Below are 15,414 nucleotides of genomic sequence, written 5' to 3'. Positions count from 1 at the left end.
ATCACTGCTCACTGGATGTGTGGAGTTTTTCCCAGGAACCAAAAGACAGCAGTAGGATCCTAGGGAAAGGACTTTTCCTCACCTGTAGAACCCCAGCTCTCAAAAAAAAAAAAAAAAAAAAATTGAGTTTTCCCTAACAGCCAGGTTATATAGGGACTTTGGAAATTTTGAAACCATTTTAAGCTATGAGCCCATTTCCTTCCCATATATTACTTTGAGCCCATTGGGTACCTACCATCGAAGTAACACTACTGCCTGATAAACAGCTTTACATCCACTGATCAGCCAGGGAGGGGGTGCCATATGTGAGCATAATCGCTTTGCAGATAGCATGGGGCTCAGTATCTTTAGCTGCTACCGACTGGTTTTCCAGTACCAACTGGCCATTCCTTGTGAATAAAAAATACTCTGAGGACATGGACTTAACATCTTTTCTCTGCTCTCTCTTCAACTCTCTCATTTGACAGCCCACAGCCCACCCCAAGGATTAGAAATGGGTGTCTACCTTGTTCTCCAGCGAGTTGAACACGTTCCTCATCTCGTTGATTTTTTCATGAAGCTGCTCTAGAGAGGTTATGATCCCTCCATCCTGCCGCTGAAGGCGGGCTCCCACTGGAGGCAGGTTCAGGGAAGACTTGTACTTCGAAGCCTAGGGTACCACAGAGGGCATCTTAGGCTCAAAGAAATAGGGGAGAGGAGTCCGAATTCTTCCTATTTCCTGGTCTTAATTTCTGTTTCTCAATTTTCTTTACTTTCTTGGCTTCTTAACTCTTCTCAAGGTGAATTTTAATCAATGTCTTCCCATCATTTTCCACCAAAGTTCCCTCAAACTAAATTTTCATAAATTATGCAAGTTGTTCCAACTTGTTTTTCACACAGACTTGTCCTTCATTCTGTTCCATTATCAAGGTCAAAGTCTATTCTGAGGCCAACGCAGGGGACTGGGCCTGGGCCTGGGCCTTGAGATCCCTGCTAAGTCATAAGTGTCAAGATTTGAGAAAGCTCCATAAGGCAGGCCAAATTCCTACAACACCTGACTACAGGCTGTAAGAAGCAGCACATGATGGCAACAATGCCAACGTAATTGCTTTGGTTTTCCCCCAAACCAGGGTTTGTACAGAAGAAACATGGTCTTTCTGCCAGTTTTCATCTTCTTCATTTTAGGCCTTTTTATTAATCCCCAGAAATATGGTGATTTAAAACAAAAAGTGGGCAGCAAGTCCTTTGAATAGTCAAGAGTAAATTTCGCAAATCTACTCCTCTACACTCCCTGCAGAAGTTGACCCTTAATGTCATTGTTACAGGCCACTACTGAAACTGATATGAAGCATGGTGTGCCAGAAATTTATCTTATCGATTCCTGGATGCACCACTGGCCTAGTAGAATTAATTTCTCTGATGTTGGAAAATATTCCTTAATGGCAAAAAGAGACTGAGGCTCAAACGGGACTTACAAATTGTAGAAAACTTTCAATGGCAATTTTAATGATGAAACCTATTGCTGTAGGACTGGTTCCCATCGTTTTTCAGTTAGGGGTCCTTTTGGCACATAACTCATTTTCTTAAATTATTTTCATTACAGAGAAAAAGAAAAAAGAAAAAAAAGACACTTCACATCTCCTTACTTTAATACAACCGCGAATGTTTTGGCACATTTCCTTCTGTTTTGTTCTGTGGATATAAGTGCATACATTTATATGTTTGAAATCATACTATAGGTATATTTTGATCCTGCCCCCTCCCTTTTCTGCCAAACGCTGTTATAAACCTTTTCCTATAGCCTTCGATTTTTTTTCTAAGTGTCTATTTTTAATGGTTACTCAATATTCCATCCTATGGATGTGCCAGAGTTTATCCACCCATTCAGTTTTCTTGGAAATTTATGTTGTTTGTAATTTTTCAACATTATAAATAATGCTGACATATAATGCTTTTTATTTAAAGCTTGGTATGTATTTCAGATTATTTCCTTAGGATAAATTCCTAAATATGAAATTACTGAGTTTAAGGACGTTGGGTAGTATTTGACTCAAAGGGCTAAATTAGTGTATTTAGAAAAATATGTCTTGGACAAAATATATAAAACATAAGTAATATAAACGGAGGAGGCTGCAATGTTTACATTCCTACAGGTGAGCCAGAAACAAGTTGGAATTCACATCATTAGGCGGGGAGTTGGGCTAGGACCAAATGGTGCAGTTACCACATCTGTGGCCTTGATTGCGGGACCCCACCCCCACTTCTCACGTTAATGGAATCTTATTTTAAAAATCCATGTGCAAAAGGAAGTAATCAGTCTGCAGCCACACAATCTGACTCTGGAGAAGAGATTGGGTGAAATCTGAGAGGCCTATGTACAGCGAACAAAGGATGAGAGAAAATCGGGATAGAGTTGGATTCAAATAAAAGGGAATATGAGCTAAGGAGCAATCAGTGTATCCACACAGATTCACTGGTTCTGATAATAATACTGGAATGAACTGGGAGATGGTAGTGCTCATTCTCCTATTGGCTCCCATGTTCTGATTTGGGTCAATGTACCTTACTCACCAAGGAGGTCAAATCCATAAAGAGCAAGGAGCTGATTAGGGTTATGAACATTTTAACACTGTATTTTACTAAGAATTTTTGTAAAAGTTTCCAATTTACACACACATCAGAATTAAATATTAATTATTTTATTATTCGCTAATCAGATTGTCATAAGCTTCAAAAGCCTCATCTTCTCTTCTACTTATTAGCTATCTGTAATTCTACTTTGGTAAATTTTTTTTTCAAGATTTTATTTATTTATTTATTTGAGAGAGTGAGAATGGAGAGCGAGTACATGAGAAGGGGGAAGGTCAGAGGGAGAAGCAGACTCCCTGCCGAGCAGGGAGCCCGATGCGGGACTTGATCCCGGGACTCCAGGATCATGACCCAAGCCAAAGGCAGTCGCCTAACCAACTGAGCCACCCAGGCGCCCTCTACTTTGGTAAATTATCTGTGTCCTTTACCCATACTCTACTGAGGTCTCAGAAGTTTCTTTTTTTACTGACTTGTATTAACTATTTATGTATCATTAAACCCTTGTGGTATTTTTTTTGTAAGAATTTTTCCCATGTTGTTATTTACCTTTGAATTGGTTGAAAATATATTTACACTGGGAAATTTTTAAATTGTGATGTGGGTGAAATCTCTAGCCCTTTCCTTTGTGATTTCTTCCGGTGCTTTTTTACTTAGACATTTCACATGCAGAGACAAGATAAATATTCACTAATTCTAAACTTTTATAGTTTGATTTTTTATTTCTAGCCCTTTAATCCATTTTTTAGTTTATTTTGATTAAGGTATGAAGTAAGAATCTGTTCTTTTTTGTCCCAAAGAAGAACCAGACAATTTTCCAAACATCATTTGACACCACACTAAATGACTGCATCAGATCCCTTGGCTCAAAGCAATATACACATCTTGCAGATATTCATTCATTCATTCAACTAATATTTATTAAATATGTATTATATTCCAGGCACTGTACTTTATGCTGAGGATACAACAGAGAGCAAAATGTACTAAATCCCTGCCCTTGGAGCTTACACTCTAGATAAGGACACAGACAATTAAAAAAAGTAAATAAACAAGATAATATTTAATGTAATTTCAAGTAGGGATGGGGGTTTATCAAGAAAATAAAATAGATAGAAAATGACTAAAACATCATATTTTGCTTCAAATTTCATATTTTGCTCTCCATTTTTGGTATGGATTGTATTCTATTATAGTTAACCTCTCCCTGCTTCCCTCCTTCCTCTTCCTCTTCTTCTTTCTTTACTTCTCCTTCATCTTCTTTTGGTTAAATGTTGCTTGGAGTAAACAGACTGGGGTTTAGGAAGCATTCTTTTAAAACAAGGATGGGGTTATAACCATATTGTCACAGAGGTCATATAGACCAACTTCACTTCCACTGCTTCATCTGTTTCATTTGTTCCACTGCGAACAGATGTACTTGGATTTGTGATACAGTAAGAGAATGAGGCCACCCCCCCCCCACTGCCGCTATATTTAGCCAACATTCAGGGAGTGACCTACATAAAATCTATAATAGACTTTAAATCATACCTAAGTTTAAAGACATACTCACAGTCATTCCAATGCCCTACACAGGTCAGATGTGAACAGAGGGGAGGTGGGCAGGGAAGGCATTTGGAGGTCTTGGACAAATGAGGCATCAAATCAGCACTGAGTGAAGACTCACTCCTGCTTCCAGGCCTTTGTTCAAGCTGGTCCCCCTGCTTGAAACACTCTTCCCCATATCCACTTACCAAATGACCAATCTGTCCTTAAATGCCTGGTTCAAATCTTTCAGCCAATATTCATTCATCCCTCTGCCACATCAATGCCTCTGTTGTAATCCTTCCAACAGCCTACCTGTCTGAGCTAATTATTGTATATGTTTTCCAGGTGGCGGACACTTAAAAATCAATAGCAAATGCCTGTTGCATCTGTTTTATTTCTTATTGGACCAAGCAGCTGATTTTACACATAGTAACTGCTCAATAAATACGTAGTAAATTGAAATGAGGCTGTTTCTTCTACCCCTTCCCACTGCTGGTCTTGGTCTAGGAGCAGCACGACTACAAAAATGTTTTCATAATCCTGTGTTGGCTTGCCCTGATTGGCCCACAGCAATGATCTCTTGCATGAGATTTCTGGGCACTAGTTGTTATTTTCACTTTACTGTCACTTAAACTCAACAAATCTAAATAACATTTCCCCTAAAACTCTCCACTCTTCTGGATTCCTATTGCTCTTTTCAGAAAACCACTCTTTATCCTTACCAAAGCTTAAAACTTTACAGCCAACTTTGAAATCACCCTGTCCCCCAGCCCCCACCAAGCCCTGCTAATTCTTTCTTCCCTCTCCTGCATTCCAGGTAACAGTGCCTTAACTCTAGAGAGGAGCATGGAGTTTCCTAGCCCAAGCTTCTTTTATATTACAAATTACATCAGAATAAAACATCCATGATTTTTAAGGACAGAATTTTACTTTAAATTTACATTTAGAAGACAGACACCAAATAAATCCTGTGTAGAAAGCCAAAGCAGCCCCAAGGGACCCCTGTTGCAAACCTATGATAAAATGTTTTGCAGAATTTTTATCTTCCTCGGAAATTAAATTATTTCCATTGTTTAAAGGGAGCTTAACATTTTTTTCAATCACCCTATGTGAACATCTGCAGTGTTAACCCGCTTTCAATTCTCAATTCCCCCTGCTGAAACAGGAAACCAAGAAAAACAGAGCTTGCTCTCTCCTCCTCTCTCATGGAGATGGCATCGCACTGTGTCATGGCCAGAGTGATGATGGCGACACGCAAGGAAACTGGAGTGGACGTGGGAGTGGTCGTGCTGTAATTTAGAGCCTGGATAAGCTGTCCTTCACTCAACAGTTTTCTCAAAGGTGCAACGTGAGCGGCACTCTCTGCCCTGCCTACCTCATGGTCCTGGTAAATGAACAAACGCAGTGACGGATGTGCAGGCACTTGTGAGTGCTAGAAAACTTTATACGTAAGCGACAGTCATCAGCATCACACAGAGGAGTGTTCAAAATAATCTTATTGTCTTTACCTGGTAAATCTGTGTGGAAGGGTTATTCATCGGCATATGTTCATTCTCTCCTGTAGGAAGAAAGAGCTTTGTTCAATGAACGCGACTCATTCTGTCCCTATCCTCTTCACACACATGCAGGAATAAGGGGCCTCATAGGACCTTGAATCTGTGGCTCCATGACAAGAAACCAATGATACAAGAACAAAACATAAGCTGGTGTAAGTGGTTTCTATATTCACATCCTAATAACCTAACCATATCTACCTGATATAACTCTTGTAGTAAAAAACAAAACAAAACATGTTCTACCACAGTGGGGAAGTTTCTCAACCAAACTGAATGATTAGTGATCATTAATCAACCAGAAGGGAATGCCCATGAAGGGTTTCCCTCATGTTCTTGGGGCTGACAGGAGTTTACTTGGGGGGTAGTTTTATACTCAGGAAGGCCACACCGGACACCTGTCCGGTTGTCACTGTTGTTTTCAGGAAGCCTGCATAAAATGTCCTTGCCAAACTTCTAAGCTCTCCCCTCCTGTCACTGCCCAGATCAGCTAAGGTAATCTTACTGTCTTCCTGGGCAAGAGGGTTGGTAACGGGAATTGTCAATGGAAAGATTCTGGGAAGGGTGCAGGCAGAAAGAAAAGAATATTGGCAACACTAGAGACTATGAAACACAGGGCAAATACAAAGGAAGTAGTAGGTTATAAAAACCACCTACAAACTGGGAAGAAGAAAAGGTTGGCTTAGTACTTTTCAGAACCACATTGGTTGGCCATGAAGACAAGACAATCCATGTAAAACATGCAGCTCATTGCTCATCCACTTAGTTGTATTTCCACTGTGTCATGTTGTATGAATCAAGCAGTTTATAGATGAAAGCACCAGTTGCAAATATTTGGTTGTGTGGATATGTATACTGTTCTCTTAAGACATACTGGTATAGAAAACCCCTCCTTAGAGGAACTGGCCTCAGTGTATTAAGTTCATGAATAATACATGACCTCAGCCCAGAACTTATACAGACAGAAGGCTGTTCCTATAAAATCCAGGTGGTTTCACCTTACCAAAACTCTTCACACAAGCTTGGGTAAAGATTACTTAGCCCATTTTATACTTTGTCCCAACAGCCTGGTATCATGGCAAGAACCAGAACCTGAGAACAGAAACCAGGATCCCAGATCAAACTTTGACATTTTGTGATTGTAGCCTGACTCCTCTATGAATGTTTCCTTATCTGTAAATTGGAGGTGATAACAGAACTATTTCTATATGGTTGATTCGATATGGTAAAGATGAAAAGAGAGAGCACTTATGTTTCTAGAAGATGTTGGATGTTTATTAGTTGAATCTGTATCTTGGCCTTATTCAGCAGGTTGTTCTGAAACAAGTCCTAAAGTTATTGCTAAGAAAAATAAGATAACTACTCAAACCAAATTATATATATAGCATTTCCTGTTTCTCCAGCACCAAGTCTGTGCTCTTCATTGTCATTATATGATGATAAGGGGATGAGAATAGTCAAGGTAACATATTCTCATGTTTTGATACGATGCCAAGAGAAGACTGAAACCTACGTTTCTTAAATCCCGAGATCTAAAGCAAGACATAGGAAAAATCTAACCTTGCTTTGTTTTGGTCTTTTCCATGGTGCCTGTTGCTTCTTTCCTCCAGCTGATTCTTCAACATTACATCCTCATTGTCCCTGGATCAGGCCACCCCTTCTTCTCTGGACCTGGCAATTGAAATCAAGAATAAGGGATAACAGGTAGAACTGGTGAAATAACTGGACTGACTTTATGTGTTAACTTAAAATAATTGAAATGAACACAGCTAGTAGAGGCAACTTGAGGTTTGTGTAATTTCAGAAGAGTAAAAATATCAAGTTAATATTTAGTTTAAAAGTTAAAGGTAGGGTGCCTGGGTGGCTCAGTCATTAGTGTCTGCCTTCAGCTCAGGTCATGGTCCCAGGGTCCTGGGATCAAGCCCCTCATCTGGCTCCCTGCTCGGTGGGAAGACTGCTTCTCCCTCTGACCCTCCCCCTCTCATGTGCTCTCTCTCTCATTCTCGCTCTCAAATAAATAAAAAATAAAATAAATAAAAAATAAATAAATGTTAAAGGTAAGTATTTTGTAAATAAATATGGAATTCATGACTTAAAATTATGGCAGTTTTTAATATTACATTCTTTTTTGGATCAAATTAATTACTTTAGACCCATTAATTTTATTAACAGGTTATATTTTAGGGAGATCATCTTAAGAAGAAAAATCTTAAGCAAGTATGAAGGCCAATACATCTGTTTCTATTTCATTACACAGTAAATGCCCTGATGACCTCATTCTCACTTTCGGCATCTGGTAGACCACTGTACACACAGGATGTGTTACCAAATGTGACCTAGTTGTAGTCACCTTCAGACATGAAGCCACAAGTTCAGAATGCAATCTAACAAACAAACATAACCGTCAGTGTTGTGGACATTGGCCCTCTTTTTGACCACCTAAAATTTTAACCCTTTCCAATGATGGGGGAATCCTCCCATCTTATGAAGCTTGGTTAAGCTTCTTACTCTAGAGGCCGAAAGTGGCAGGTTCTTCTAGCCTCTCTTGCAGCTTAGGCATGAAGGCCACATGACCTAGGATATGCCACTCAGATTTACTCACTCCAGTTGATACTGGCAGTTGCAGAAGGATTTCCTAGGACAGATATACTGGATGTACTTTGTACTTTTTAAGAAACAGAGTTCTTAAAACAGCAGTGGAAGCAAGGGTGGTGGAGGTGACCATGATCTGGTATAGAGTTGAGGTAACTCCAAGTGCTGCTTGTGGTGCTTTCCTCACCGGAAGAGCTGTGCTCTATGATTTGGGGCACTGTCGCTGGCTGCATAATCCCAGTCTTGTTCTCCAGTCTCCCAGCAATTCTTTTTATTTTTTAAGATTTTATTTATTTATTTGACAGATAGACAAAAGAGCACAAGCAGAGGGAATGGCAGAGGGAGAGCAGTCTCCCAGCAATTCTATGAGTTGCCCACATCCTTTCAGCAAACTCCTTTGCTGCTGAAATCAGCCAGAGCTCTTTTCTGTTGTGTGCAACTGAGAAATCTGATTGAAACTATCAAAATATATTAACTCTATCCAAGATTGAGAAAATACACGTCAAAAATGTGTTCATTGCTCTAGAAAGGACATATCTAACCTATAGTGGGAAAATGCAGATCAGTAATTACCTAGGATAGGAGGTGGGGCTTAACTAGGAAGAGGCCCAGGGAACTTTTTAGTGTGATAGAAGTGTTCTATTGCTTAACTCTGCTGGTGGTTATACAGGTGCATATATTTGTCAAAACTCATAAAAATGTATGTTTTCATTGGGTGCATTTTATTCTCTACAAGTTACACCTCAAGAAAGTAGAATTAAAACTTTTCATTTAGGGGCGCCTGGCTGGTGCAATCAGTTAAACATCCAACTCTTGGTTTCAACTCAGGTCATGATCTCAGGGTCATGAGATTGAGCCCCAGGTCCGCTCCATGCTCAGCATGGAGTCTGCTTGAGATTCTCTCTCCCTCTCCCTCTGCCCCTCCCACTCATGCACTTTCTCTCTCTCAAATAAATAAATCTTAAAAAAAAAAACATTTTCATTCATATATTGAGGTCTGTAAAGCAAAATAATAAGTTGGCAGGGGCAGAAGTATAAACATGAATGAAAAAGCAATGTTCAACAGCTATTTAATTATAAATGAGAGATATCAAGATAGTCAAGGCTATACAGTCTTTTTTTTAAGATTTTATTTATTTATTTGAGAGAGAGAATGAAAGAGAGAGAGCACAAGATGGGGGAGGGTCAGAGGGAGAAGCAGACTTCCTGCTGAGCAGGGAGCCTGATGCGGGACTCGATTCTGGGACTCCAGGATCATGACCTGAGCCGAAGGCAGTCGCTTAACCAACTGAGCCACCCAGGCCCCCAAGGCTATATGGTCTTTGAAATCCTGTACATTTTTCATGTGAAAATGAAAGTTACATCAAGATGGGGCATCTTCTTTAGTTATCTGAATGTCTTTTACAGCTGATGTAAGTATTACTCAGATGAAAACTTTCTTCTCCTTAGCAATTGTTCACTTGTTTGATATCTAATGGATTCTATGATGTATATAAATTAAATCACGGAATGTTAGAGCCAAAGGCCATGAGAAAATTACTTCATCCAGCTTCTTCATTTATAGGTGAAGCAACTGAGGCCAAGGGAGGGGAAGAGAGATGACCTGCCCTATGCCACGCAGCTTTGAAAATTACTGTTCGAAGTGATGTCTGTTACTGTTTAGGGGAAAAAGAAATCTTGAAATATGTAAAGCCATGTTTTTATGGATAATTATTACCTAGGGATTTAGTTGTCTAATCTACAACTAATTGAAACAAACCAAAAATACTTCTCATGTGTCATAGATAAAATGTAAATGTACAGATTTTCAGAGTTAGGACATCCTCAAGCTTACATATATACCTATGGTAACTGATTTCAAGACATAATAAAAAGTGTGTGGTTCATATAAAGTAAATTAGAATTTTTATTTTATTTATTTACAAAAGCAACAAAACTACATTAGAGAAAATTTAGAAAATATAGAGGAAGAAAACAACTATAATGCCTCTACTTAAACAACCGTGATGATCATTCAGCTGCGTTGCCTGCCAATCTTTTTTCTCTTGAATGTTTCACACGATTGTTAATGGACCTATTTGCATCACTGTTTCACCTACATTATAGCATAAGTGTTTTACTTTCTTTTTTAAAACTTGGATCCTTGTTACTCATGTTTTTATGGTGGCCATTTGAGCAGAGAGTTGGAGTGTTCTCCCCAGTCCCGATCAGTGTTAATCTGCTAGTGTTCTTCCATTCCTCTCTCCATCCTCATATAATCATACACAAACATATACACAGAATATACATGTCATTGTAGATTCAAATGAGACCTCCCTGCATCTTATTTCTTTCACTTAATAATACATCATGGCAATCTTTCCAAGTTAATTGGTACAGATCAAATAAATTATTTTTAATGGCTGCATAGTATCTGAGGTAAGAAGGACCTATGTTAATAATTTCTGTATTGATGTACATTCCCTCTATTTCCATTATTTTGACACTGCAAACAATGCTATAACAAACAGCTTAGTACATAGAGCTTTACACATTGGTGTTCTTAATTATGTGGGGTTTTAGCAGATACAACTAGACTGTTTCACAAAAACGCTCATCTCTCCCAAGAATATGGCATGAGTGCCTCCTCTCCCATATCCCAGCCTATAGTGAATGTTAACACTTTTTAGTTCTTGCCCGTCAGGTGAGTAACAAGTGATATTTCATAGTTACTTTTGTTGATTACTAGCGCTACTGAGCATCTCTGCATGCACTTACTGTACATTTAGATTTGCTGCTTTGGGATTATCTATTCCTCGGCTTTGCATATTTTTCCATTGGGTCATCTGTCTTTTCCTTATCAATTAGTAAGAGTTTTCACATAATAGAGATTAGATTTTTATTTGTCGTGTGAATTTTGAGTATTTTTCCCATCTATCTTTTTTGTCTTCTGACTTTGCGGTCACTTTTGCTATTGAAACATTTTTAAATTTATGAAGTCAAATAGATCTTGTTCCTTATTTATTTCTAGATTTCTTGCACTGCCTTTTTTTTTTTTGAAGATTTTATTTATTTATTTCAGAGAGAGAATGAGAGATAAAAAGCACGAGAGGGAAGAGGGTCAGAGGGAGAAGCAGACTCCCCGCTGAGCAGGAAGCCCGATGTGGAACTCGATCCCGGGACTCCAGGATCATGACCTGAGCCAAAGGCAGTCACTTAACCAACTGAGCCACCCAGGCACCTGATTTCTTGCACTGCTTTAAAAGCTCTCTGCAGCCCCAAGATTTTATATACATGTTTCCCTAAATTTTCTTCTAAGGCTTTCATTATTTTTAAGTGTGTAATTCATTTGGAACTTATTATATGTGGCGTGAGGGAGTGTTCGATTTGTTTATCTTCCAGATGGAAAGCTGCTTGTGCCTGCCCTATTCATTACCTAGCCATCCTTTTCCTTCATAGAATTTGAACATTACTTTTGTCACACATTAAATTCCCATGTACGCAGAGATCTCTTATGGGCCCTATGTTCCATTCTGATCTCTCTATTTCTATTCCCAAATCACAAATTATAGATGTTCTTCTCTGTTTTAAAGATATTTGGTAAGGCGGGGCACCTGGGTGGCTCAGTCGTTAAGCATCTGCCTTCGGCTCAGGTCATGATCCCAGGGTCCTGGGATTGAGCCCCACATCGGGCTCCCTGCTCAGCAGGAAGCCTGCTTCTCCCTCTCCCACTCCCCCTGCTTGTGTTCCTGCTCTCACGTTGTCTCTCTCTGTCAAATAAATAAAATCTTTTTTAAAAAAATTATTTGGTAAGGCAAGTCAACGATTATTTTTTTATAATTTGCTTTACCTGACATTTATTTTTCCATATGAATAAATGAACTCCAAGATCATTTTACTCATTACAAAAAAAATTGGGATTCCCATTGGAATTGCATTAGATTTATATATTAATTTGGGACAACTGATCTTTTTTTTTACATCAGGTCTTGTCATCTAAGAGCATGTATATTCTTTCCATTTAACTGGATCTTGCTTTATGTCTTTTGATCAGATTTTATTGTTTTCTTCTTAAAGATCCTGTACTGTTCCTGTGAAATTTATTCTTCAGTATTTTATAATTTTTATTGCTATTGTGAATGGCATTTTTCCACTTTCACTTCTAACTGGTTTTTGTATTCTCTATTTTTTCATATTTATTTTACATTTAGCCACCTTAGTAAATTCCTTTATTAATTATTGAAGATTTCTAAATGAGTATTTCTTGGGGTGTTTGGGTGGCTCAGTCAATCAAGCATCCAACTCTTGATCTCAGCTCAGGTCTTGATCTCAGAGTTGTGAGTTCAAGCCCAGCGTGGAGCCCACTTAAAAAATAAAATAATTAATGAGTATTTCTTGAGCTTTAATAATTTTTTAAAGTTTTTTTTTTAGTAATCTCTACACCCAACATGGGGCTCAAACCCACAACCCTGAGACAAGAGTCACACACTCTTCTGACTGAGCCAGCCAGGTACCCCTTGTAGGTGATTTTTGTCCTTATTTTCAAATATTTATACTGGTTATTTCACTGTCCTATCTTATTGTATTTTTTAGAGCCTCCAGAATAATGTTTACTAATAGTGGTGATAGTGGACATCATTACCCATTTTCTGATTTTCATGTAAATGGCTTTAAAGTCATTTAGAATGATACTTGCTATCTTTGGTAAATGATCTCTATCAGGGGCACCTGGGTAGCCCAGTCTGTTAAACATCTGCCTTTGGCTCAGGTCATGATCTCAGGGTCCTGGGATCAAGCCCCACATTGGGCTCCTTGCTCAGCGGGGAGTCTGCTTCTGCCTCTCCCTCTGCTGCTCCCCCTGCTTCTGCTCTCCCTCTCTCTGTCAAATAAATAAATAAAATTTTTAAAAAATGATCTCTATCGTATTTAAGTAATTTCTTTTTAGTCCTATTTTACTAAAATTTCTTATTAGGGATGGATAGTGTATTTTATTAGTCCTCTCAATAGCCATTGATAGAATTGCTTTTTTTCCCTTTAATTTAGTATTATAATGAATTATGCTGCTTCCCTGATGTTGAATCATCCTTACATTCCTATAATATTTGTTTGGTCATAGGATATATCTCTTTTGATACACTGCTGGATTCTATTTGTTAATATTTAGACATTTTGCATCTATATTCATGAGTGATTTTGATCTGTGGCAGGTTTATTGCTTTTTGTCTTTTATTCTTTTTTGGCATTAAGGTTATGCTAGCTTCTTAAAATGAATTAGAGAGGTTTTTTTTTTAAGATTTTATTTATTAATTTATTTGACAGAGAGACAGAGAGAGAGGGAACACAAGCAGGGGGAGTGGGAGAGGGAGAAGCAGGCTTCCGGCCAAGCAGGGAGCCTGATGCGGGGCTCGATCCCAGGACCCTGGGATCATGACCTGAGCGGAAGGCAGACGCTTAACGACTGAGCCACCCAGGTGCCCCTGAATTAGAGATTTTTCAATCTTTTCCTATAATTTAGAAAAATTTCAGTTAAATTGGAATTGCCTGTTGTTTAAAAGATAATTGAGCATACCTATGAAACCGTTTGGACCTTGTGCCTTTTTAAAAAGATAAACAGATCTTTAAACTCTTTTCAGTTTTCTCAAAGGTAATTGATATACTAAATTTTTCTACTTAATTCTGTAATTTGTGTTTTCCTAGGAAACCATGTATTTCCTTAAAGTTGTCAACAAATCTGTTGATAGAGCTTAAGCATCTTTCTGTGTGCTATATAAAGAGGTGGAGGGCGCCTGGGTGGCTCAGTCGGTTAAGCATCTGCCTTTGGCTCAGGTCAGGATCTCAGGGTCCTGGGATTGAGCCCCGCATCAGGCTCCCTGCTCAGCGGGGAGTCTGCTTCTCCCTCTCCCTCTGGTGCTCCCCCTGCTTGTGCTCTGTCACTCTCTCTGTCAAATAAATAAATAAAACCTTAAAAAAAAGAAAAAGAATGGTGGGGAGAGAGATAACATTTATTGAACAGCTGCTATGTGCCAAGCACTATTGCTTCATATTTATTTATATTGTCACATTTAATTGAATCCTCATACTGGTCCTGTTGAGCATGTATCATTATCCTCGTTTTGTAGATGAGAATATTGAGGGTTGGGGAAAATGAGGTAATAATATGCCCAGGATCAAGGATAAAAAAAATGGCAGAGGGAGCTGGAATCGGAACTCAGGTCTCTGTGATTTCAGAACGGGTGCTTTTATTACTCGTGTCTTTCTCCAAATCATTACATAATTGTATTTAGTTACTGAAAAATAATTGTTTGAGGAAATGTGTCAGTTTTCTTTCCTTCCCCCAATTATTGAACATTAGGATAGTTTTCTGTTTTTCACTATAATAAATAAATATTAAAAGGAATGTAGCTTTTTTTTCTTTTCATATTTAAGACATTTTTTTCCTTAAGCAAGATTTCCAGAAGAGAATTACTAGTGCTGTGATCATATAAATGAGTAACATATATCGAAAGGATACATTTTAAAAGGGGGAATAACAAGATTACATGGAAAAGTAGTGTGACTTTTTCTGGAAAAGGCCTTACTACTTTCTGACATGCCCTTTGAGATCTTACTTACAGTTGTTGCTTCATTTTCTGTGGGAATCCCTCACTCTCTAAGCCCTTTCTCTAGCCGGTCTTTCACTGCCCTGGAATCACTAACAGGTGGATGCTTTGCTCTCACCAAGTTAATGTGGCTTCTACTCCTCCCCAGTCTTCCTCCTGTCTTTCCATCTCTACAACAGCAGTGCTAGCCTCTAAACACACCCATGTGGGCCCTGGCAGACCCTTGGAAAACACTGTGTGTTAAGTTTTTAGGAAAAGCCTATTAGTTACTAAACCATGCCTGATCATTATATAGAGCAATGGTTTTCAGTCTGTACTCTTCGAAACCCTCAGGCTTTTTTGAACCTGCCTGGGGAACAGGGAAAAAGCCACCAAGCTTGTGGGGTCCTGGGCCCCCCTCTCTATCCCCTTCAACCCGAGTCTCTCTGTTCTTGTCTGATTAACAAACTGCAGATTTGGGGGAAGGATTTCCTTTTAAAATCAGTTTCTGCTGCTGTAAGACAAAGGTTCTAAAATTATTGCAATAGAGAAAGAGGAATTAGCCTCAGAAGTGATAGCCAGATTTTTAAAATACATTCAAATAATAAAGTTAGTAA

General features: G+C 38.7%; 1 protein-coding gene across 2 annotated transcripts in view; it reads right to left on the bottom strand.

Annotated features, from left to right (window-relative positions):
- ARHGEF33 (Rho guanine nucleotide exchange factor 33) overlaps window positions 1–15,414 on the bottom strand; it is a 115,446-nt gene that overhangs the window by 82,249 nt on the left and 17,783 nt on the right. For both annotated transcript variants that reach the window (XM_027620869.1, XM_027620868.2), the window contains exons 3-4: window positions 7,209–7,319; window positions 5,604–5,653 (exon numbers count right to left, since the gene is read on the bottom strand). In XM_027620869.1, coding sequence (XP_027476670.1) covers window positions 5,604–5,653; window positions 7,209–7,233 — 75 coding nt within the window. In that variant the 5' untranslated portion in view covers window positions 7,234–7,319. The remainder of the gene's footprint in view (window positions 1–5,603; window positions 5,654–7,208; window positions 7,320–15,414) is intronic.

Source organism: Zalophus californianus, chromosome 8 (assembly GCF_009762305.2).
Source record: "Zalophus californianus isolate mZalCal1 chromosome 8, mZalCal1.pri.v2, whole genome shotgun sequence".
Taxonomy (NCBI): domain Eukaryota; kingdom Metazoa; phylum Chordata; class Mammalia; order Carnivora; family Otariidae; genus Zalophus; species Zalophus californianus.
Note: the sequence above shows the minus strand (reverse complement) of the source record. Positions and strands in the feature narration are given on the sequence as shown.